Source organism: Lampris incognitus, chromosome 2, assembly GCF_029633865.1.
Source record: "Lampris incognitus isolate fLamInc1 chromosome 2, fLamInc1.hap2, whole genome shotgun sequence".
Lineage (NCBI taxonomy): Eukaryota > Metazoa > Chordata > Actinopteri > Lampriformes > Lampridae > Lampris > Lampris incognitus.
Window position 1 is genome coordinate 53,245,534 of NC_079212.1, and position 25,520 is coordinate 53,271,053.

General features: G+C 47.4%; 1 protein-coding gene across 1 annotated transcript in view; it reads left to right on the forward strand.

Annotated features, from left to right (window-relative positions):
- Positions 1 to 14,870, forward strand: part of mtor (mechanistic target of rapamycin kinase) — a 400,677-nt gene extending 385,807 nt beyond the window's left edge. The window contains exons 57-58 of the mRNA XM_056274929.1: positions 4,030 to 4,135; positions 11,779 to 14,870. Coding sequence (XP_056130904.1) covers positions 4,030 to 4,135; positions 11,779 to 11,794 — 122 coding nt within the window. The 3' untranslated portion in view covers positions 11,795 to 14,870. The remainder of the gene's footprint in view (positions 1 to 4,029; positions 4,136 to 11,778) is intronic.
- The last annotated feature ends 10,650 nt before the right edge of the window (positions 14,871 to 25,520 follow it).

A 25,520-nucleotide genomic window follows, 5' to 3' on the forward strand; every position in this document is an offset into this window, starting at 1 on the left:
TGATAAGCCTACATGTTGGCTTGTTTTTAAAATGTGGTTTGTGGTCTTTCAAGGTGATAAAGGCTTGCTTCTGGGCAGTGATATCAATGCGGTCGTCTAAATTTCAGATCCGATGCAATTTTTTTGTCCTTTAAGGTGATGTCTCTTTCAGCAGACTTCACAGCCTTCTCGTAAGATTTAGTGATGTTGCGGTGTAGAAGACTGTCATATTGATCGGTTTCTATTTTATAAAAATTAGAAGTTTTGTCGGCTGCAATGAAGAGTTTGTCATTTTCTTTTATTAATCTTGTGTCTTTATGGAGTTTCTTCTGGAAAGCTTTGTTTGGGCATTTAAATTTAATGTTATGGATGATTCTGAGCATACCCCATAAAAGCATATATATATATATATATATATATATATATATATATATATATATATATACACTCACTAGCCACTTTATTAGGTACACCTTGCTAGTACCGGGTTGGACCCCCTTTTGCCTTCAGAACTGCCTTAATCCTTCGTGGCATAGATTCAACAAGGTACTGGAAACATTCCTCAGAGAGTTTGGTCCATATTGACATGATAGCATCACGCATTTGCTGCAGATTTGTCGGCTGCACATCCATGATGCGAATCTTCCGGTCCACCACATCCCAAAGGTGCTCTATTGGATTGAGATCTGGTGACTGTGGAGGCCATTTGAGTACAGTGAACTCATTGTCATGTTCAAGAAACCAGTCTGAGATGATTCGAGCTTTATGACATGGCGCGTTATCCTGCAGGGAAGTAGCCATCAGAAGATGGGAACACTGTGGTCATAAAGGGATGGACATGGTCAGCAACAATACTCAGGTAGGCTGTGGCATTGACACGATGCTCAATTGGTACTAAGGGGCCCAAAGTGTGCCAAGAAAATATCCCCCACACCATTACGCCACCACCACCAGCCTGAACCATTAATACAAGGCAGGATGGATCCATGCTTTCATGTTGTTGACGCCAAATTCTGACCCTACCATCCGAATGTCGCAGCAGAAATCGAGACTCATCAGACCAGGCAACGTTTTTCCAATCTTCTATTGTCCAATTTTGGTGAGCCTGTGCGAATTGTAGCCTCAGTTTCCTGTTCTTAGCTGACAGGAGTGGCACCCGGTGTGGTCTTCTGCTGCTGTAGCCCATCTGCCTCAAAGTTCGACGTGTTGTGCGTTCAGAGATGCTCTTCTGCATACCTCGGTTGTAATGAGTGGTATTTGAGTTACTGTTGCCTTTCTGTCAGCTCGAACCACTCTGGCCATTCTCCTCTGACCTCTGGCATCAACAAGGCATTTTCGCCCACAGAACTGCCGCTCACTGGATATTTTCTCTTTTTCGGACCATTCTCTGTAAACCCTAGAGATGGTTGTGCGTGAAAATCCCAGTAGATCAGCAGTTTCTGAAATACTCAGACCAGCCCGTCTGGCACCAACAACCATGCCACGTTCAAAGTCACTTAAATGACCTTTCTTCCCCATTCTGATGCTCGGTTTGAACTGCAGCAGATCGTCTGGACCATGTCTACATGCCTAAATGCATTGAGTGGCTGCCATGTGATTGGCTTATTAGAAATTTGCGTTAACGAGCAGTTGGACAGGTGTACCTAATAAAGTGGCCGGTGAGTGTATATATATATATATATATATACACACACATACACACACACACACACATATATATAACATATGCTTTTATGGTATAATAATAATGATAATAATAACAATTCAAGCAAAAACAACGGGGTTCCAGCAAAAGGGGGGGGGGGTGAGGAAATGTTGGCTGTGGGTGTACACAATCTTCACTGTGTGTTGAATTCGCTGACTGGGGATGTGCTTTTCGAGCAAAGTGTTGTGACGAGGCAGTGACATCAGCTCTGAGAATGGATTTCTCTACTGGCTCAGGGCACGGAAGACTTTGAGAGCATCTAATCAAGGCCTCTCTCAGGATCTTATGACGGGAGAGGAGGTCATTACCCGGGATGAGGGCTGTTGTTTTGGCTTCACAGTAGGATGGTGATCCACCTGAACACCGCTAGTCACCAGAGGGGTAGCTGTAGTGTTGGCAGGTGCCATTTTCTCAGGTCTATAGGAGACCATACCCCTACTGCAGGGAACCAGCTGACGATCTAAATGGGTTTTACTGCAGGTTTGATAAGTGCACTTTCACAACCCTCACCCTCTCCGGCAACAACACACAACCAACTGCACCACCCGCCAGCCCCACTCCCCTCCCCACCAACCCTCCACCCGCACTCAGGAACTGTATTGAGGACATGCACCAGCTCTTCTAGAGACAGAAGACCAGGAAGACACCAGGCCCAGATGGCGTGTCACCCTCTTGTCTAAAAGTCTGTGTTGACCAGCTGGCCCCCATTTTCACACTGATCTTCAACAGATCACTGGAGCTGTTTTATGTCCGCTCCTGCTTCAAGAGCTCCACTATCATCCCGGTCCCCAAGAAACACCGTATCACAGGATTAAATGACTAGAGGCCCATTTCCCTAATGTCTGTGGTCATGAAATCCTTCGAGAGACCGGTGTTGGCCCACCTGAAGGAAATCACAGGCCCCCTGCCTGACCCCCTGCAGTTTGCCTACCGAGCAAACAGGTCAGTGCAGGATGCAGTCACCATGATACTGCACTACATTGTCCCACACCTCGAATCCCCCAGGGACATACGCAAGGGTCCTGTTTGTGGACTTCAGCTCAGTGTTCAACACCATCATCCCAGATATCCTCCACTTTAAACTCACCCAGCTCACTGTACCAGCCCCCATCTACCAGTGGATTAAAAACTTCCTGACAGACAGGAGGCAGCTGGTGAGGCTGGGGAAAACCACATCCAGCACCCAGACAACCAGTACTGCACCCCCCCCCACCCCCCAGGGATGTGTACTCTCCCCTCTACTCTTTTCCTTCTAGACGAATGACTGCAGCTCAGGTGACCCGTCTGTTAAACTCTTGAAGTTTGTGGACGACACAACCATTATTGGCCTTATCTGGGATGTTGACGAGTCTGCATATAGACAGGAGGTTGAACAGCTGGTGTTCTGGTATGGCCATAACAACCTGGAGCTGACCACACTCAAAACTTCAGGAGGAGCCCCCCACCCACCCACCAAACTCAACAGCACGGTGTCTGCGGTGAAAACCTACAGATTTCTGGGTTCCACAGTCTCCCAGAACCTAAGGTTGGCATCCATAGACACAATCATCAAAAAGGCCCAGCAGGACTGCTAATAGAACTGCCAATTCAGTTCTACACTGCAATAATCCAGTCTGTCCTCTGCACATCCATCACTGTCTGGTTTGGATCGGCCACCAAACAGGACAAGGACAGACTACAACGGACAGTTAAGTCTGCAGAGAAAATCATTGGTGCCAACCTGCCCTCCGTTCAGGACTTATACACCTCCAGACTCAGGAAACGGGCAGGCAACGTCACTGCAGACCTATCACACCCTGGTCACAACCTGCTCCAACTCCTCCCCTCTGGTAGGTGCTACAGAGCACTGTACCCCAAAACAACCAGATATAAAAACAGTTTCTTTCCGTGGGCTGTCATTTAAATGAACTCTTAACACTGTCAGTAAATCCAACCATGTTGTATATACTGTACTGTATATTGTACGTATACTGGTACACTCTGTCATGTCCATCTACCTCAGGCATGTATGTAAGTAACCTGGTAACATCTATTTCAGCATCTCTGATATATTCTTTGCATCATTGCACTTTATCACCTCTTATTTCACCTGTATAAGTCAATCCTTGTGTATATATGTGAAGATTGTTGTATTGTAGTGTTGTTTTTGTTGTTTTTTACACTGAGAGAGCCACCAAACCAGAGTCACATTCCATGTATGTACAAACCTACATGGTCATTAAACATAATTGTGACTGTGATTCTGGTTAACTTTCCTATTATCTGTATGTGGTCTGATATGAGTGTAAATGTTCAGCTGTCCTGTCGTCTGTATGAGAGATCTGATGTGAGTATCCACCTTCCAGGCCGAGACTTCTCTCACGATGAGACCCTAGATGTTCCCACCCAGGTGGAGCTCCTCATCAAACAAGCTACATCGCATGAAAACCTGTGCCAGTGCTACATTGGATGGTCAGTACCTTAGCATGTACATCCCAGGGTGGGAGCGATAAGAGGACAATGGGTTCATACATTGTCATTTGTTCCATTGACCTGTTGTCAGAATGAGAATGTCATGTGATAGTAAAGCCCTCTCAGACATAACTGATTTAGACTGATGCAAATAAACTGGACTTGATTACTAGTACATTTACAAGTTAAGCTAGAAATTGTTTAAAGGGCATTATCTCCCACAAAGTGAGGAGTAGTTAAAAGACACTATAAATCAGAACAACACAAAGCAGAGTTTGAGAACATATTCAGTTTGTTGGGCAAGAAAACTGAGGTTAAGATAAGTGGGAACATTTTTTAACAAGGATTGGTTTCAAGTCTTGACTTGAATACATGCAGTGAGCTAGCCTCTCTGATCTCTCTAGCCCTCACCTCTGGAATGTGCGCAGCATACTCCAGAGGTGAGGGGCACCTTGTGCAAATGCTGTGAACCCAACCGACTTTTTTGTTGACTTTGGGAGTGACAGATAGCCTGCATCTTCTGAGGGAAAGGTGGGGGGTGGGAGACTTCAGCGTGATGATATCAGACAAATAAACAGGTGCCAGACCATGTAGGGGTTTCAAGGTTAAGAGGAGTACTTTAAAGTCTGCTCTAGCTTGTATCAGCAGGAGACCAGTATGGGTGTTATATGATCATATGTAGGAGATGTGGTCAGGAATCTGGCTGCAGCATTCTGAAGACTTTTAGAGGCCAAACTAGGAAAACTGGAGAAAAAAAAAACCATTGCTATAATCTACTCTAAATGACACAAATACATGTATTAAAGATTGGCCATCTGCCCTAGATAGAATAGGTTATATGTTTGCAGTGAAACTGTCCTTCACCTCTGTTGAAAGATCTGGCTGTATGAAGACATCACATACTTTGGTTACACTTTATTTTAGGGGGTTGGTAGTAATAAGGTGGTAATTATCACGTAATTTCTTAGAAATTACCTTGTAATTTGGGTTACGGTTAGCTGTAAAATTACCTGTAAAAACTACCAACTTATTGTTAGGAAATTACAAGGTAATTTCAACCTTATATCAAATAAATTACATGATAATTACCACCTTATTACTAGGAAATTTCCGAACCCCTAAAATAAAAGTGTTACCACGAATTCCATGTTTTGGAGGGAGGGAAATGGAACACAAACTCAGATTTTGTTTTTCCTGGAATATTATATCTACTACTACTACTACTGCTACTACTACTTTCAGCTGCTCCCGTTAGGGTTCGCCACAGCGGATCATCCGTTTCCATTTCTTCCTGTTTTCTGCATCTTCCTCTGTCACACCAGCCACCTGCATGTCCTCCCTCACCACATCCATAAACCTCCACTTTGGCCTTCCTCTTTGCCTCTTCCCTGGCAGCTCCATATTCAGCATCCTTCTCCCAGTATACCCAGCATCTCTCATCCGTACATGTCCAAGCCACTGAATCCAGCCACTGAGGATGCACAAACTTATACTTAGTGCCGGTCCCAAGCCCAGATAAATGGGGAGGGTTACGTCAGGAAGGGCATCCGGCGTAAACTCTTTTTCAAATCAAAAATCTAATCTCATCTCATCTTCAGCCGCTTTTCCGGGGTCAGGTCGCGATGGCAGCAAGCTAAGTAGGGCACTCCAGACATCCCTCTCCCTAGCAACGCCCTCCAGCTCCTCCTGGGGGATCCCAAGGCGTTACCAGGCCAGATTGGACATGTAGTCCCTCCAGCGCGTTCTGGGTCTACCCCGGGGTCTCCTACCAGTTGGACGTGCCCGGTAAACCTCCAAAGGAAGGCGCCCAGGAAGCATCCTAATCAGATGCCAGAACCATCTCAACTGGCTCCTTTCGATGCGAAGGAGCAGCAGCTCTACTCCAAGCTCCCTCCAGATGTCCGAGCTCCTCACCCTATCTCTTAAGGCTGAGCCCAGACACCCTACAGAGGAAACTCATTTCAGCCGCTTGTAGTCGCGATCTCACCCTTTTGGTCACTACCCAAAGCTCATGACCATAGGTGAGGGTTGGAACGAAGATTGACTGGTAAATTGAGAGCTTTGCCTCCCGGCTCAGCTCCTTCTTCACCGCAACGGTCTGGTATAACGTCCGCATTACTGCTGATGCTGCACCAATCTGCCTGTCAATCTCCCGCTCCATCCTACCCTCACTCGTGAACAAGACCCCGAGATACTTGAATTCCTTCACTTGGGGCAACAACTCATCCCCAGCCTGGAGGGAGCAATCCATCATTTTCCGGTAGAGAACCATGGCCTCAGACTTGGAGGTGATGACTGTCATCCCAGCTATTTCACACTCGGCTGCAAACCACCCAAGTGCGTGCTGGAGGTCGCATTCTGATGAAGCCAACAAAACCACATCATCTACAAAGGCAGAGATGCAATTCTGAGGTTCCCAAAACAGACACACTCCTCACCTTGGCTGCGCCTTGAGATCCTGTCCATGAATATCATAAACAGAATCGGAGACAAGGGACAACCTTAGCGGAGTCCGACACCCACCGAAAACGTGTTTGACTTTGTGCCAAGAATGCGGACACAGCTGTCGCTTTGGTTATACAAGGACTGGATGGCTTGTAGCAGCTGCCCCGGTACCCCATACTCCCGCAGTACCCACCACAGAGTGCCCCGGGGTACCCAGTTGTAAGCCTTCTCCAAGTCCACAAAACACATGTAGATTGGCTGGTCAAACTCCCATGCCCCCCTCAGCACTTCCGCAAGGGTAAAGAGTTGGTCCCTTTGTCCATGGCCAGGACGGAATCTGCATTGTTGCTCCTGGATCTGAGGTTTGACAATTGGTTGGAGCCTCCTTTCGAGCACCCTAGAGTATACTTTCCCAGGGAGACTGAGCAATGTGATTCCCCGATAATTGGAGCAAACCCTCTGGTCCCCCTTTTTGAATATGGGAACCTCCACTCCAGTCTGCCACTCCACAGGTACTGGATATGGGTGGGGCTTCCCCTATGTCTTCAGACTCTACCTCCTCCACTGAGGACATGTTAGTCGGGTTCAGGAGCTCCTCAAAGTGTTCTTTCCACCGCTCGACAACATCCCCAGTCCGGGTCAACAGTTCCCCTCCCCGGCTGAACACAGCCTCAGTCAAGCCCTGCTTCCCCTTCCTGAGTCGCCGGATGGTTTGCCAGAACTTCCTTGAGGCCAACTGAAAGTCCTCCTCCATAGCCTCGCCGAACTCCTCACACACCCGAGTTTTTTGCTTTCGCGACCGCCGAAGCAGCAGCCCTTCTGGCCTCCCGGTACCCGTCTGCTGCTTCAGGAGACCCCTGGGCCAACCAAGTCCGAAAGGCCTCCTTCTTCAGCCTGACGGCTTCCCTCACCACTGGTGTCCACCAGCGGGTTCTTGGGTTGCCGCCTCGACAGGCACCGATGACCTTTTGACCACAGCTCCTGCCTGCCGCATCTACAATAGAGGCCTGGAACATGGCCCACTCAGACTCCATGTCCCAAGCCTCCCTCAGGATACAGAACTTCTTCCGGAGGTGGGAGTTGAAGACCTCACAGACAGGGGCCTCCGCCAGACGTTCCCAGTTCACCCTCACTACACGTTTTGGTTTGCCAGGTCTGTCCGGCAGCCTTCCCCGCCATCTGATCCAACTCACCACCAGGGGGTGATCAGCTGACAGCTCTGCTCCTCTCTTCACCTGAGAGTCCAAAACATACGGCCGTAGATCTGATGATATGACCACAAAGTCTATCATCGATCTTCGGCCTAAGGTGTTCTGGTACCAAGTAAACTTATGAACTACCTTATGTTCGAACATCGTGTTTGTTATTGCCAATCCATGACTCGCACAGAAGTCCAATAACAAGGCACCGCTCGGGTTCAGATCGGGGAAGGCCGTTCCTCCCTATCACGCCCCTCCAGGTTTCTCCATTGTTGCCCACGTGATTGTTGAAGTCCCCCAGCAGAACTATAGAGTCCCGAGGCGGAGCCCTATCCAGGACACCACCCAGAGACTCCCAGGAAGGCTGGATACTCCGAACTGCTATTCGGTGCATAAGCACACACAACAATCAGAGCCTTTTCCCCAGCGACTTGCAGTCATATAGAGGAAACCCTCTCATTCCCCGGGGAGAACTCCAACACCGCAGCGCTCCTTGGCCAACTCCGGAAAAGTAATAAGTCCAGCCCCTCTCTAGGTGTTTGGTACCAGAGCCCATGCTATGTGTGGAGGTTAGTCCAACTATATCTAGTTGGTAATGTTCCACCTCCTGCACCAGCTCAGGCTCCTTCCCTGCCAGAGAGGTGACATTCCACATCCCGAGGACCAAGCTGCAATGCCGGAAGTCGGCACGCCCCGGTCTCCGCCTTTGCCTGCCGCCCGGCCTGCATTGCGCCCTACCCCAGTGCTCATCCCCGCGTGTGGTGGGTCCACGGGGGTGGTGGCTCCATGTTGTTTTTTCGGCCTGGGCCCGACCAGGCGCCATGGGCCAAGGCCCGGCCACCAGATGCTCGCCGGCAAGCTCCCCTCCCAGGTCTGGCTCCAGGAGGGGGCCCCGGTTTCCCTTTTCTGGGCGAGGTGCTGTAACTCTGCTGGTGTAAATTCATTGGGCTTTTTTGGGAATTGCTCTTAGTCTGGCCCCTCCCCTGGGACCAATTTGCCTTGAGAGACCCTACCAGGGGCTATTGCCCCCGACAATACAGCTCCCAGGATCACCGGGACACACAAACCCCTCCACCACGTTAATGTTATGATTCTCGGAGGAGAAAATGTATTTATGATCCGCATATTTGAGTTGATTCTCTCCTCCGAGAATCAAATCAAATATGCGGATCATAAATAAAATTTCCTGGAATATTATATACCATCCAAAAATCAACTCGTATGGGTACCGAAACACAGATTGTCCTAAACCGAAAGATCTCAGATCCTGTTCCAGCAGGATACGACACAGATTATGTGGGATTTTGAAATAAATGTATTTTACTATGTTCAGAGTTTCCAGCAGATGGCATTCAGGCAGAGACAGACACGCACAATCTGGGGGGGCTGGAAACATTTAACAACAATGAACTCATACAACAATATTATTTGGAAAGAAACAGGATAATTTCTGTGAGTGACCTTGTGTGGGGTGCAATCACACCATGGTAAAGAATAACCAGTGCCCCCTTCCGCAGAAACCAAAGTTCTTCTAACTTTGTTATGGGGGTAGAACAGGGATGTTTGCTGTTTTTGTGCAGTTTTTTTTATGTTTGCTGCGTTTTATGTAATCGTTATTCATTATATAATCTGATGTGATTTGTAAACTATAAAAAAACTGGCCAAATCCACACTTGTTTCCTATACCTCTTTTTCCTCGTGCCGAGGTTTCTTAAAATATCCTGAGACGGATATTTGCTACGACATTTTAGCGATCATTAGTACACAAACCTACTTCCAAGGGGAAATGTGCCTGTTTTCAACCGTATCTACAACAGATATAGCACATGAAAACACCCGCAATTGCTCCTGATCATTGGTGTTTTTCTAGGGCAGCAGCGGAACAGTTTTTTCTCCAACAAGTGAAGTATCATGATGTCAGTTGGCAGAAAGAAAAACTACAGCCTTAATACAGCCTCTAATACTCTAATCTGCTCTAAAGATACCATTCAAAAAACTCATCTTGTTCTCTTGGCTTTGCTACCTTTACATTGGTGGAAATTATATCTCACAGTATTAGCGCAGAGGATTTTTTTGGACAAAGATACAAAAGTTTGTGCTCAGTACATTGTGCTACATGTAGGGTTGATTCATCTGAATATACCCAAGTTTACCCGTGGCTATGCACCTCTCCCTGACCTTAACAAGGTTATTCATGCTTCTACTTTGTAATGTTGAGATTATTGTAATCCCCTGTACTCCTGTCCAGCTCATTATCCAGGTTCCAGCTTGTATAACAAAAAGCTGCTGCACGACTTTAAAAAAAATGTTAATGATGCAGACAGGACCATATCACCCTGATTTTAGCTACTTTGTATTGGTTGTCTTGGTTAGGTTTAGACTAGATTTTATTAGTTCTACATGGTCTGGCTCCTGGTTACATATCCAACATTTTAACCTCATAAAAACCAGAACACAGTCTGAGATCCTCTGGCAGAGAAACTCTGGACATCCTGAAAGACTGGCCTCCTAGCTCATGGTGACGGGGCTTTTGTCTTCTTGGCTCCTAGCTCATGGTGACAGGGTCTTCTCTGTCTTCTTGGTTCCTAGCTCATGGTGACGGGGTCTTCTCTGTCTTCTTGGTTCCTAGCTCATGGTGACGGGGTCTTCTCTGTCTTTTTGGCTCCTAGCTCATGGTGATGGGGTCTTCTCTGTCTTCTTGGCTCTTAGCTCATGGTGACGGGATCTTCTCTGTCTTCTTGGCTCCTAGCTTATGGTGAAGGGATCTTCTCTGTCTTCTTGGCTCCTAGCTCATGGTGACGGGGTCTTCTCTGTCTTCTTGGCTCCTAGCTCATGGTGACGGGGTCTTCTCTGTCTTCTTGACTCCTAGCTCATGGTGACGGGGTCTTCTTGGCTCCTAGCTCATGGTTATGTGGTCTTCTCTGTCTTCTTGGCTGCTAGCTCATGGTGACGGGGTCTTCTCTGTCTTCTTGGCTCCTAGCTCATGGTGACGGGGTCTTCTTGGCTCCTAGCTCATGGTGATGTGGTCTTCTCTGTCTTCTTGGCTGCTAGTTCATGGTGACGGGGTCTTCTCTGTTTTGGCTCCTAGCTCATGGTGACAGGGTCTTCTCTGTCTTCTTGGCTCCTAGCTCATGGTGACGGGGTCTTCTCTGTTTTGGCTCCTAGCTCATAGTGACAGGGTCTTCTCTGTCTTCTTGGTTCCTAGCTCATGGTGACGGGGTCTTCTCTGTCTTTTTGGCTCCTAGCTCATGGTGATGGGGTCTTCTTTGTCTTCTTGGCTCCTAGCTCATGGTGATGGGGTCTTCTCTGTCTTCTTGGCTCCTAGCTCATGGTGACGGGATCTTCTCCGTCTTCTTGGCTCTTAGCTCATGGTGACGGGGTCTTCTCTGTCTTCTTGGCTCCTAGCTCATGGTGACGGGGTCTTCTCTGTCTTCTTGGCTCCTAGCTCATGGTGACAGGGTCTTCTCTGTCTTCTTGGCTCCTAGCTCATGGTAACAGGGTCTTCTCTGTCTTCTTGGCTCCTAGCTTATGATGACGGGGTCTTCTCTGTCTTCTTGGCTGCTAGCTCATGTTGACTGGGTCTTCTCTTGTCAGAGCTTCCAAACGCTGGCAAGAGAAGCTATGATTAGAAAAAGTGTCTTCTTTTAAAAAATTCTTGCAACACTTTTTTGAGGAATACCATTTTGTAACATCAAATTTTGTTATTTCATATGCATTTACATTCATATTTTAGGTTCATTTCTTTATTTTACTGCAGTGGCTGTTTAAATTGTTTGACTTGTTTCCTTGTTTTTCCTTGATACCATGTTATTGTTTTTTTATCAAGCAAATTGTAGTAGCAATTTTGAAAAACACTTATTTTTGTTCTGCTGAATGATCTGCATCAGACATGCTGTACTTGTGCCTCTTCTGGTAGATAGACCTGAAGAAGTGATGCAAAGGCAGAATAACTAAGTTTGATAGACGTCAGTGAATAAACTGTGCTTTTTCTGTCCCCAGGTGTCCATTTTGGTAAAGGAAATTTGGTAGCCAAGGAGCACTTGAGGGTCAGCCTTCCTCTTTGGCAAACCATGAAAATGCACGTGATGGGACTTAACAGTCTCACAGCATAAGACAAGATTGTAAAGACTGGTTGGTAAACTGGGGTGTGGGGTGGTGGTAGATATTTCTGTAAGTACCTGAAGAGCTGGGACTTAACATGGTTTTCATAATCTGACAATCAATGAGTCAGATGGAAGAGGAGGGACTTTTTCCGGTAACAGTTTATAATAACTACACTAATGAAGCATTAGTTAAGTATTAGGAACTACTGAATTCATCATTTGTAAAGCAAGACATGCACCAATGGTTAGTAAGTGTGTTAACAGATGTTTTATGAATATTAATAATACTGCAATTCATAATTAATTCCTGCACAAATGTACATGTAAATAGGTTGTTTTTTTAAGCAATATATTTATTGAATTTTGTTTGCAAATTACTTCAAAACAAGTAATAGCACAGTACAGCAAACATTTTCACCCTACCCCCCCCCCCCCATAACCCCATCCCTATAACAAGTAATACAATTCAAAGCAGGGTTAAAGAAGATAATAAATAAAATAAAATAATAATAATTTCTTTCACAGACTGATTAGAGGGTGTGTTTTTCTTTTTCAGTTGCTTTTACGCATATAAACAATCAGATAGAGTTGTTCTACTCCCACAGAGCTTGTTCTTGCTGAAGCAAGTTACCAACATTAGTATTACGTCTTAAGAAGTACAGAAACAATCCCCAGATTTGATCAAAAACACTTTGTTTACGTCTAACAATATACATTATCTTTTCCATTGACATGTTTGAAGCCATTTCTTTAACCCACATACCAATTCTTGGTCCATCAACACTTTTCCAATTAAGAGCAATTACACGTTTTGCTTGTAGTATACACATATCTATAAATCTGAACTTATTGCTATGTAAATGTGGGGTGGTAGGATATAAACCAAGAATAAAAAGCTTTGGACTCAATGGTAATTTCTTTGACAAAATTTGATCAATCATATCAACAACATCTTGCCAGAAGGTTTTCACTTTCACACATTCCCATATACAGTGAAACAGCATCCCCCTTGCCTCACTATACTTAATACAGGTATCAGGAATGTTGTCATTAAACTTGTGCAATTTAACAGGAGTTATATATGTACGCATCAGCCATTTATACTGTAGAAGCTTTGGGTTGCTGCTAACTGTCTGTCTCTGGGCCTCTTTACATGCCTCACTCCATTCTTCTAAAGATATTTCCTCCTCTATATCTCCCTCCCATGATCTTGTAAATAGGTTGTTAATCATGTACTTACATTTTCTAAAGGATCGTACGATCCTTTAGACTTTGGTGAGTCTCAAGGTCCTGCTGGCCTTTCAGTCTCATTTGTAAATGCTTTGTAAGGCATAACCCTCTTTTACACCAAAATGAGCATGTATAAGCAGGGTTTTTTAACACGGGTAAACCTGCTAAAAATAGGCAGTTGACTCCTTTCACAGTGCCAGCAGACCCGGGTCTGACTGCCAGCAGACGAGTTTGTCTTGTTTTCTTCTTCTGTAGCGTCATCTTTGACGTCATGATGTTCGTGATGTCACGAACGTGCCGGAAAACAGGGAAGTAAACGGTAAAAAGCAGCATGGAAGCCAGAGAGATGGTGGTTAATGTTACTTTTTTATATCTTGTACTTCAGTCTCTCTTTCAAACCAGACAAACTCAACGCAAGCTGAACGATGTTCGAGCACCGCTTGAACGAAGACGCTGTACCCACAAACAAATGTTTTTCCTCAGTTGCCGGCACGATTTTATGACGCGTGGACAATGGCGCTACGTCATCGGGCAAATTAGCGAGTCCACCCGGGTGTCGCGTTTACATCAATGCCGATCGGAGGTGGAGCCGATAAATACCTGCGACTACTGCAGAGTCATGTGAGCCGGGAGTCAATGCTGACTGTACACGTTTACACTGACCACCAAAGGCGGATGTTAGCGGCTGTTAGCGGGTTCTTTGGCCAGTGTGAAAAGGACTTTTGTAGTCCTCACTTTAGATGAGTTCATACAAAATACTTAACAGCTAGTCACTACCTGAACTAATCATGAATTGCAGTATTAAATAAGTATTTATAAACATCTATTAACAAACCAACCATTGGTGCATGTCTTGCTTTACAAATGAGGAATTCTGTGGTTACTAATACTTAACTAATGCTTCATTTGTGTAGTTATTATAAAGTGTTACCCTTTTTCGTTTTGTTGCATCATCATTTGTTGCCATATTACAACATGTAATAACTGCACAGTTCTGACTTGTCACACTGTATGATTTAGAAATGCTGCAGTCTGTGGTACTATTGTTTATTATTGTGAGAGCGTTGGATAACATATCGATTCCTTTTAATACTCAAACCACTCTCAGAAACGATGAAACAGAATTGAAGGAATTTGATATAAAATGGTCACAGTGTATGGATGGCGGCACAGTGGTTTCAGTGGTTAGCACAGTCGCCTCACAGCAAGAAGGTTCTGGGTTCGAGCCCCGGGGTAGTCCAACCTCGGGGTCGTCCCGGGTCGTCCTCTGTGTGGAGTTTGCATGTTCTCCCCATGTCTGCGTGGGTTTCCTCCGGGTGCTCCGGTTTCCTCCCACAGTCCAAAGATAAGTAGGTCAGGTGAATCGGCCATTCTAAATTGTCCCTGGGGGGGGGGGGGGGGCTGTGATGGCCTGGCGGCCTGTCCAGAGTGTCTCCCTGCCTGCCACCCAATGACTGCTGGGACAGGCTCCAGCATGCTCACGAGCCTGAGTAAGGAGAAGTGGTTTGGATAATGGAATGGAATAAAAAAAAGTGTATGGATATATGAACTATTAAATCCTATGAAATATTCTGATGACTGTATCTCTCTTGTGTACTTTTGCCTTTTATGATTGCTAGATTGGTTATTTGATTGGGAAGATGTATGTATGTATGAAAAAATGCTATATATATATATATATATATATATATATTGCGTTTTTTCCCTCAAAACCGTCAAGGGTGTTGATAGAAGTGCTCAACTAATGAGGAGCGGAATATCAATACAGATGCAGGAAAAACAGTTTTAATACATAGCAGTACAAGCCCATTTCGTGTGTTGCACACTCGTCAGCTGCTGATGAGTGTGCAACGCACGAAACAGGCTTGTACTGCTATGTATTAAAACTTTTTTTCCTGCATCTATATATATTTATATGTGTGTGTGTATATATATATATAAAACATGTCCAAAACTGTGTTTTTAAAAATGTGTTTCCTATCATGAAAGACAATTTTGACAGATGGAAAAGGACCCTACCCACAGAGCTCGTCCTCCAGATTCAGAGCTGACTGGGGATGCTCTCAGTAAGATAGAATTGATCAAATTGCTTCTTCTAAATATAAAGTATTTGTATTTGTGTGGTTATTTTCACGAGCTCAGGCAAGTGCAGTCATGGAGAGGCTTTAATTAAATCAAAGTAGACTTTGTTTAGATTGAATGTAACTGCAGTCTGGTAACTGTGATGACGTCACATCGTTACACATCAGCTGCAGAAACACACGTTGGTGACATGATGACGTAGTAAAGCTAATTAAGGTCATTAAGCTAGCGTCACTGTTGCTCTGAGCTGCTACGTGAAGACGTTCTCCCACATGGTGGTTGGAGGGGAAATTGCTCCGCCAGCCTGATGGAACACTTTAGTTTAGAGCAGCGTTTCCCCAACCAATCCTGGAGGAGGGAGCACTTGTCCTGCATGGTTTAGGTCTCTCCCTGCCCCAACACAGCTGATTCACATGATCAACTCGTTATGAGTCCCGAAGCTGCCTCATAACAACACTGATCATTTAAATCAGCTGTGTTGGAGCCGGGAGAGGTCTAAACCATGCAGGACAAGTGCTCCCTCCTCCAGGAGAGGTTGGAGAAATGCTGGTTTAGAGCATGTCTGTCAATGTTCTCATTGGCTGGTTTAGAGCACATTCGCAATCTGTTAAAATATGATTACATGAAACACCTATTAAGTTAGACAGAGGTTAAACATGTGAGTGCTGTTGTGTGTTATTGCAAGGCTCACGTCATCATTCACGGAGTTCCATACATGAAACAAACAGGCAGTGTCACAAGTTGATCCAGTCACTTGCAAAGGAAGAGAAGACAAGTAGAAGGACACTGGTGGGATGTACTGAGAAGACAAGTCCAGGAGAAGTACCTACAACACTTGTTCAGTGCTGCTGAGAAGTAATGCTGACCCAGTTGTCTATTGTTAGTGCTGAAAATAAAGACTGACTATTTTAAGTCATCCCCACACAACCAAGTTGTGTAACCTTTGTTATATTCGTTAAATAAAAGATATACTGTATGGTTTCAAAAATGGTGTGATACTGCTGTATTTTATTCTTCATTTGAGGATCCTATGGCACGGCACTTTTTACTCTCATAGGGCTCAACTTGCCCCATGTCTATGCTCAACTGACCCCTACCCTGGGGCAAGTTGCGGCATATTGTAAGTTAAATAGGATGTTAAAATTTCCATGAGCAACCTGAAGTATATAAATGGTTGTTTAAGATAAATACACATTTATTTTACCTTGTAGCTGTAAAAAGTGGCCTTACCCCATTTTACCTTGGATGTACGAGCATGCACTTGTGCACTTAGTGCAGTACAAGGATGCACAAGCCAGTGCATTCTTGGTTCCAGTCTCAAGCCCGGATAAATGGCGAGGGTTGCGTCAGCAAGGGCATCCATTATAAAATCTTTGCCAAATCAAATATGCGGATCATAAATCAGTTTTCCGTACCGGATCGGTCGAGGCCCGGGTTACCAACGACCACCACCAGTACTGTTGGCCAGCAGGGTGCCGGTGGAAACTATGCTACTGTTGGGCGAGGGGGAAGGCATGTCCAGAGGCGGCGGGAGAGGAGGAAGGGTAGGAGTGTGGAGGTGAGAGTCGGAACATTGACTGATGGCACTGTGACTGGTAAAGAGCTGGCTGATATGCTGGAAAGAAGAAAGGTAGGTATACTGTGTGTGTACCCTACCACCGTACCCCATACTCATTGTTATTTCCTCAGCTGGATTATATCCAGTAGAACTTTTAAGCTCTATCTCGTAGTAACACAGGGCCAGATATCTGGTGGCCCCTCTATACAAATGCAAGGTTTGTACATGCTGCAAAAGCTAGATGAAGAGAGGGCTTGTCAACCACGCACTGCTGCACACAAGGTTGTATTTTTTTCCTATTATTCTGAACAGCAGTAGCACAATTATGATTTTAAAGTTGAATTTATTATATACATATTGAATTTGATATAAATCGCTGTTTAGCCCCAGAAGGCTGTGTTCTGAGCCCCTTTCTATACACACTCTACACCAATAACTGTCTTAGCCCCTTCTCCATTGCAAAATACTTAAAATGTTATGATGACACAGCCATAGTCGGCCTCCTTACAGACAGGAACTCAGTCATAGCCTACCAACAATATGTTGCCCACTTCACCCAGAAGTGCAGACAGTCAGCCCCCCTTCATCTTCACCAAAATGAAGGAGCTCATCTTTGACACCTGCAATAAACTCACCACCCCTCATTGCTCCACTTCCATCAATGGCCAGCCAGTGGTGATGGTGGAGAGCTTTAAGGCAAGGCAAGGCAAATTTATTTATATAGCACATTTCAGCAACAAGGCAATTCAAAGTGCTTTACATAAAACATAAAAGGCATTAAGAGAAGCAACATAAGGAAATAAAGATATATAAAACAAATAAAAAGTAAAAATGACAGTGCAGTGTAAGATGAAAATCAAAAGCTTCAAGTTTTATTTAACAAAAGGCCGTGGCAAAGAGGGAAATCTTCAGCCTAGATTTAAAGGAACTTAGACATGTAGCAGACCTGCAGTTTCCTGGGAGTTTGCTCCAGATATATGTGGTGCATAAAAACTGAAAGTTGCCTCTCCATGTTTGGTTTTGACTCGGGGGACAGAAAGCAGACCTGTCCCAGACGATCTGAGCTGTCTGGATCATTCCTAGTGCAGCAGTAGAGCAGATGTGTATTCCAGCCATAAACCATTCAGTGCTTTATAAACCTAGAGCAGAGTTTTAAAATCAATTCTTTGATGGACAGGAAGCCAATGTAGCGACGTCAGGACTGGAGTGATGCGAGCCACTCTTTTGGTCTTATTATGGACTCAAGCAGCAGCGTTCTGAATCAGCTGCAGCTGTTTGATTGATATTTTTTTTAGAAAGACCTGCAAAGACACCGTTCCATCAGTCGATTCGACTGAAGATAAATGCATTGACAAGTTTTTTTCCAAATCCTGCTTAAACATAAATCCTTTAATTCTTGATATATTCTTCAGTTGATGATAGGCTGACTTTGTAATTGTCTTAATGTGGCTATCTAAGTTCAGATCTGAGTTTACTGACTTTACTGACTACACCAAGCTTTCTGGCTTGGTTTGTGGTCTTTAACAATACTGATTGTAGCTGAGTGCTGACTTTTAATTGTTCTTCCTTGGCTCCAAAGACAGTAACTTCAGTTTTATCTTTGCTTAACTGAAGAAAATCCTGAGACTTCCAATCACTGATTTATTCAGTGCACTTACTCAGTGCTTGTATTGGACTATAGTCCCCTGGTGATATGGTTATGTAAATCTGTGTCGTCTGCATAATTATGGTAATGTGGTGACCCACATCTGTATATCGAGAGACATTCACCTAAGAGGACGGTGTACCTTTAAGGGAAGAGGCGAGGGGTCAGATAATGCACTTCCGCTTCCGGTTCACAGTCAGTTCAGTGTCGTTGTCGAACGTATGACATGCAAAGTTGGAGCTAGTAAACTACCTCGACTACGTCTACTCTCACGTCTCCTGTCTCGTTGTTTTCTAACTCCACATTGGTGACCCCGACGTGATCGAACTACTAATACGAGTATGTCTGACAACGACGACGCCGGTGCTAACAACATGGCTATTGCTAACGCTAGCATTTACACCGCTACTGTGAAGCTACCCGACTTTTGGCAGCATAATCCACGGCCGTGGTTTCAACATGTGGAAGCCCAGTTCCGGCTGAGAGGGATAACGCAGGATGCAACGCAGTACTTCCACGTAGTGGCGGCGTTAGACGCATCGACAACGGCGCGAGCAATGACGCTGTTGGAAGCTCCGCCAGCTGCTGGCAAGTACGATGCTATAAAGACATTCCTCCTGAAACTATTTGAACTGTCGGAGCTGGAGAAGGCAGACCGTTTACTGTCCCCGAATGGCCTCGGCGACGGCAAACCGTCTGAGTTAATGGAAAAAATGCTGTCTGTGCTGGGATCGGCTGATCCGGCCTTTCTTTTCACACACATTTTTCTGAGGCAGCTCCCCGCACCTGTACGCACAGCACTGGCCAGTTCTCCTCTCGCCGCCTCCAAGGACTACCGTTCTCTGGCTGCTGAAGCAGACAGGGTTTTCCTGGCCAACCGGCAACAGTTTGTGCATGCCCTGCTACCCCACCAGACCGCCCCACCACCACCTGTGTACGACTATATGGACACCGCGGCTGCGGTGACAGCCCGCCGCCAACCTGACGACGGGCTCTGTTATTACCATGCCAGGTTTGGGGCAAAAGCAAAACGGTGTCGCAAACCCTGCAGTTACAGGGTTCAGGGAAACGCCAAGGCCGGCGCTCGTTAACGGCTATGGGCGCCGGCCGTGACTGCAAGCTGTTGTTCATCAGAGACTCCTTGTCGGGCCGGCGGCTGCTGGTTGACTCTGGCGCTCAACGCAGCATACTACCAGCACAAGCTGTGGACACGATGACCGACAGTCACGGCCCCCAGATGGACGCCGCCAACGGCACGTCCATTCGGACGTACGGTATCAGACATGTGGACGTGTGTTTTGGCGGCCGACGTTTCGGCTGGGACTTTGTGATGGCTGCTGTATCCACCCCGCTCCTAGGTGCGGATTTCCTCTGTGCTTTCAACCTGCTGGTGGATGTTAAAAACTGTCGCGTGATTGATGCCGTCTCTTTTGCGTCATACCCCTGCACGCTTGGGGGCGCTGGAGCGCTGTGCCTCGCTAACACACTCTCCACCGGGGATCCATACCAACGCCTGCTCGCAAATTTCCCCGAGCTCACCACACCCACCTTCTCCTCGGCGGTGGCCAAGCACGGCGTGGAACATCATATCACCACAGTGGGCCCCCCAGTTTACGCCCGGGCCCGACGCCTCGACTCGGCCAAGCTCGCAATAGCCAGGGAGGAGTTTTCGACTATGGAGCGCCTCGGCATTGCCCGCCGTTCTGACAGCCCATGGGCTTCCCCTCTTCACATGGTTACTAAGGCCGACGGGGGTTGGCGCCCGTGCGGGGACTACCGTCGCCTAAACAATGCCACGACCCCCGACCGGTACCCCATACCGGACATACAAGATTTCTCTACCCACCTGGCGGGCGCTGCCATCTATTCCAAAATCGACTTAGTGCGGGGGTATCACCAAGTGCCGGTCCACCCACTGGATGTCCCAAAAACGGCTGTCATCACACCCTTTGGGCTCTTTGAGTTTCGGCCTTAAAGGGGCGGCGCAGACGTTTCAGCGCCTTATGGATTCTGTGCTCCGCGACATGCCATTTTTGTTTGTGTACTTAGACGACATCCTCGTGGCCAGCGCGTCGGCGGAGGAACACATGACGCACCTCACACAGCTGTTTGACAGGCTCAGCGAACACGGCCTCATCATCAACCCAGCTAAGTGTCAGTTCGGGGAGTCGTCCATCACCTTCCTCGGGCACCACATCACTCCACAGGGGGCCGTTCCCCTCCCTGCCAGGGTTGAGGCTGTCACCATGTTCCCCCGCCCCCGCACTGTACAGTCGCTGCAGGAATTCCTGGGCATGGTGAACTTTTATAACCGTTTCCTGCCCCGTGCCGCCCACATCATGCGTCCCCTGTATGAGGCCCTGCGGGGTAAGAAGTCTAAGGACGAGCTGGACTGGTCTTCGGGGATGGACGAGGCTTTTGTGGCCGCCAAGACCGCGCTGGCCAACGCTGCGCTGCTAGCTCACCCGTCGCCTGCCGCCCCCATAGCCCTTACAACGGATGCCTCCGACTACGCCGTGGGGGCCGTGTGTGAGCAGTGGGTGGAGGGGGGCTGGCAGCCGTTGGCGTTCTTCAGTAAACAACTCCGTGAGAGCGAGCGCAAATACAGCACCTTTGATAGGGAACTACTGGGTCTCTTCCTCGCAACCAGACACTTTAGGTTCCTATTGGAGGGCCGACAGTTCACCGCTTTCGTGGACCACAAACCGCTGACGTTCTGTATGGCCAAAACCTCAGAACCGTGGTCTGGGCGTCAGCAGCGCCATCTCGCGGCGGTTTCCGAGTTTACCACGGACATACAACACGTGTCGGGCAAGGATAACTTCGTCGCCGACTGCCTTTCACAGGCAGTTGTTAACGCCGTTCACTTGGGACTCGACTACGCCGCTATGGCAGCGGACCAAGCCAAGGACGCGACCGTTCAAGACTACCGGTCGACCCCTACGGCGCTACGGCTGGAGGAAGTGACGTTCGACGCGGCCAACACCACCCTCCTCTGTGACATCTCCACCGGTCAACCGCGCCCCCTGGTGCCTACTTCCTGGCGGCACCGAGTTTTCGACACCGTCCATGGCCTTTCCCACCCGGGAGTGAAGGCCTCGACCAAGCTGGTGAGCGTCAAGTTCGTTTGGCCTGGGCTCCGTAAGGATGTTAGAGCCTGGGCCGGCTCGTGTGTGGCGTGCCAACGCGCCAAGGTGCACCGCCATACCAAGGCCCCTTTGGCGCCGTTTGTGGTTCCAGAGAGGCGGTTTGACCACGTCAATGTTGACCTGGTGGGTCCCCTGCCCCCCTCCCGTGGTTATACGTTCCTCCTCACTATTGTGGACAGGGCCACCAGGTGGCCAGAGGCTATTCCCTTGTCCTCCACGACGGCAGCAGAGGTAGCGCGGGCGTTCATCGGCTGCTGGGTGGCCCGTTTCGGCACGCCTGGTGACATCACGAGCGACCGGGGCTCCCAGTTTACCTCGGAGCTCTGGACGGCGGTCGCTGAGCACCTGGGGATGAAGATCCACCGCACTACGGCGTACAACCCGCAGAGCAACGGACTTTGTGAGCGGTTCCATCGGGACATGAAAGCCGCTCTGCGGGCAAGCCTCACTGGCTGCGACTGGATGGACCGGCTCCCGTGGGTCATGCTCGGCCTGCGTTCGGCCCCGAAGGAAGACCTACAGACCTCCTCCGCTGAGCTGGTGTATGGCCAGCCCCTGCGGGTTCCGGGGGAGTTTCTTCCGGATGCTACGGCTCCCTGGTCGGCCGCCTCTCACCTCAGTGCGTCCCAGAGCGCTGCCGGTGCCTTCGCTCCCGTTCCGATGTCTCAACACTAGCTCCCCCGGTCCTACGTCCCCAAGGATCTGCCATCGGCGAGGTACGTCTTCATTAGGCACGACAGCCATCGGTCCCCGCTGCAGCCCCCATACGACGGGCCCTTCCGCGTCCTGGAGGCGGGGGATAAGAACTTTGTGGTGGACATGGGGGGCAGGCCGGAGCAGGTCGCTATAGACCGTCTCAAGCCCGCTCACTTGGACATTGGGGAGCCAATGCAATTGGCCCTACCCCCGCGGCGGGGGCGCCCTCCTAGGTCGGCCCCGGCACCTGCCTCTGTTCCTGCTTCGGCCCCGCCTATGGCCCGGGTTTCGGCCCCATCTGTTTCCCCTCCTGTGAAGCGCAGCCGTTATGGCCGCAGGGTCCGCCCTCCGACTCGTCACCTGTTTTCCCCGTGACTTTGCACTATGTCATTGACTGTTCTGTTGTAGAGTCTATTTTTATGTTCATGACTTGCACTTTTGCTGTTTTGCATTGTTTTGTTTAGGTGAATTCTGGGGGGGCCTGTGTGGTGACCCACATCTGTATATCGAGAGACATTCACCTAAGAGGACGGTGTACCTTTAAGGGTAGAGGCGAGGGGTCAGATAATGCACTTCTGCTTCCGGTTCACAGTCAGTTCAGTGTCGTTGTCGAACGTATGACATGCAAAGTTGGAGCTAGTAAACTACCTCGACTACGTCTACTCTCACGTCTCCTGTCTCGTTGTTTTCTAACTCCACAGTAACATATTTCATTGTTTTCCATAATCTGAATTAGTGGGAGCATATAGATGTTAAACAGAAGCAGCCCCAGAATGGAGCCTTGGAGAACTCCACAGGTCATTTTTGTACACTCAGATTTGTAATTACCTACAGACACAAAGTAGTCACTGTCATTTAAGTAGGATTCGAACCAGTTTAGTTCTGTGCCAGAAAGTCCCACCCAGTTTTCCAATTGGTCTAAGTAATATGTTGTAGTCGACTGTGTCAAATGCAGCAATGAGATCAATGAGATTCTGCCACTGTCTGTGTTTAAGTGGATGTAATTAAAGACCTTAACAAGAACAGTCTCAGTGCTGTGGTGTGGTCAAAATCCTGACTGAAAGACTTCGAAACTGTTAAGTGCGAAAAAGTTGTTGAGCTGCTGGAACACAGCTTTTTCAATTATTTTACTTAGAAAAATGACGTTCAATATGGGCCTATAACTGTTCATTAGTGAAATGTCTATTCTTTTTTAAGAGTGGCTTGATGACTGCAGTTTTCAGGGCCCGTGGGAAGAGACCTGAGAGAAGAGATGTGTTGACAGTTTGTAGAGGATCTGAGGACACGCAATTAGAAACATTTTTTTGGAAAAGACTGCTGGCAGAATATCAAGGCAGCAGTAGGAGGATTAAGATATATTTAAGTACCTCGTCATCATCCTGGACAATAAACTGAGCTTTGATCACCACATCACAGACATCCATAAATGCTGCCAACAAAGACTCTGCCATCTGCAAACTTAGGTCTCTCAGGCAAACCCCACCTCCTGCTCCTTCTGTACCAAAGTATTATTGAACCCATCCTCCTGTACTGCGCCACCTGCTATTTCACCATGCTCACCCTCACCAATTAGAATAAGCTCCTGAAAATCACTAACATATCTTCTAGATTAATTGGTCTCATTACATTACATTACATTACATTACAGTCATTTAGCCGATGCTTTTATCCAAAGTGCATCATTTAACGTAGGAAATCAGGAGAACTACTAGTCATCAGAGGTCATAAGTGCATCTTCACTATAAACAAGCACCAAAAGCAAAACCAGTGCTAAAGTAAAAGCGCAAGAAAGAGGTTTTTTTTTTAAATGAGTGAATACAATAAGTGCTATGAGCAAGTAACAGGGTAGTAGTTCTTGAAGAGGTGAGTTTTCAACCTGCACCGAAAGATGAGCAGCGACTCCGCTGTCCTGACATCAGTGGGGAGTTCATTCCACCACTGTGGTCTCCCCATTCCCAACTTGCCAGGCCTCATTGACATTGACACCACTCGCAGAGCACTGACCATAGCACGTGACTCCTGCCACCCCTCATGCTTCACCCTCCTCTCCTCAGGCCGCAGTACAGACAACCACTCTGCAAGGAAACATGCTTTGGGAGGAGTTTTGTGCCCTCACTGCCTTAAATAGCCTGAGCACACTGTAACAGACGTGTTGTGGTGCTGTTCTTGTTTGTTTATACCGTTTTGAGTGTTACTTGTGTACAGACTGTGAAAGCAGATTTCCTCTATAGAGGACAATAAAGGATAAATCTGAATGTAACCCACAAAAAAAGTATATGGGCACTGAGGGGTTAACTCATAGACGGGTTTCCTGTTTACAAACATTACTGGGTGCGTGCGCAGCCAGGGGGCAAAACCGCTTTGGTAGCTCTCAAAAGATTACGCATCTCGTAATCTTTTGAGAGCTACCAAAGTGGTTCAACAATGAAAATGTCCAACATTCCAAAGCCTTTGGAATGTTGGACATTTTCCACCCGTCCCTTTGGCGGTTTGTGCAGTTTATTGCACAACAACTACACGTCATCTCTGTTGTATCTGAGTTCTAGCTTGGTTAAAATCTCTGTGCTGTAGCTGCTTTCGGGCCCCTAGTTGCGCACGCATATCTGTGATGACATTGCACGGAAACCCTCCTATAGAGTCGGGCTGTTTTGACCCTCGGCGCATCCCGTCAGTTCGAGAGCCAGCGCGATTTTTCCACCAATTGAGAGGGAAAGGGAAGCGCGTGAAACTGCGGAGCTTAAACCTCTGGTTGATAAATACAAACTCACGGGTGCAGAAGCGACTTAATGGCACTATGCCACTAATGGCGTAGTTCATAGCACCGTGTTCTGCTAGCTTAACACAATATGAGCAGTTCCGCTAATTTGTGTGAATTTGAGCTAAAACCAATCGGAGTATTTTGAACAGTACTTCAGTATTTTGGATGTATACTGTTGTGGTTTCACCGCCCCGAGCTGCCTCCCGGCACGCTGACTGACAAGCCCGTTCCTGCGCTTCCTGTTAACCCTTTTCTCCTGCCCGTTCCCGCGCTGCTGTGCTGCTCCTCAGTACCGAACTCCCGTGTTCCTGTTTCTCATCTCGCTGTGTTTTTCCGCGTCTCCTTCACTCCTCGTCCCCGGCCACCATCATGTTTTCCCGGACCCCCTCCAGCGACCTCCCTCTGCATCTCTCTCCCTGGATCACAGACTCGGGACTGCCTCGCTGATCTCAGAGAAAAGACTGGATCGCGCAACCCATAATTCCGTGCCACTAATTTATGAAGGCCAATTGAACTTGAT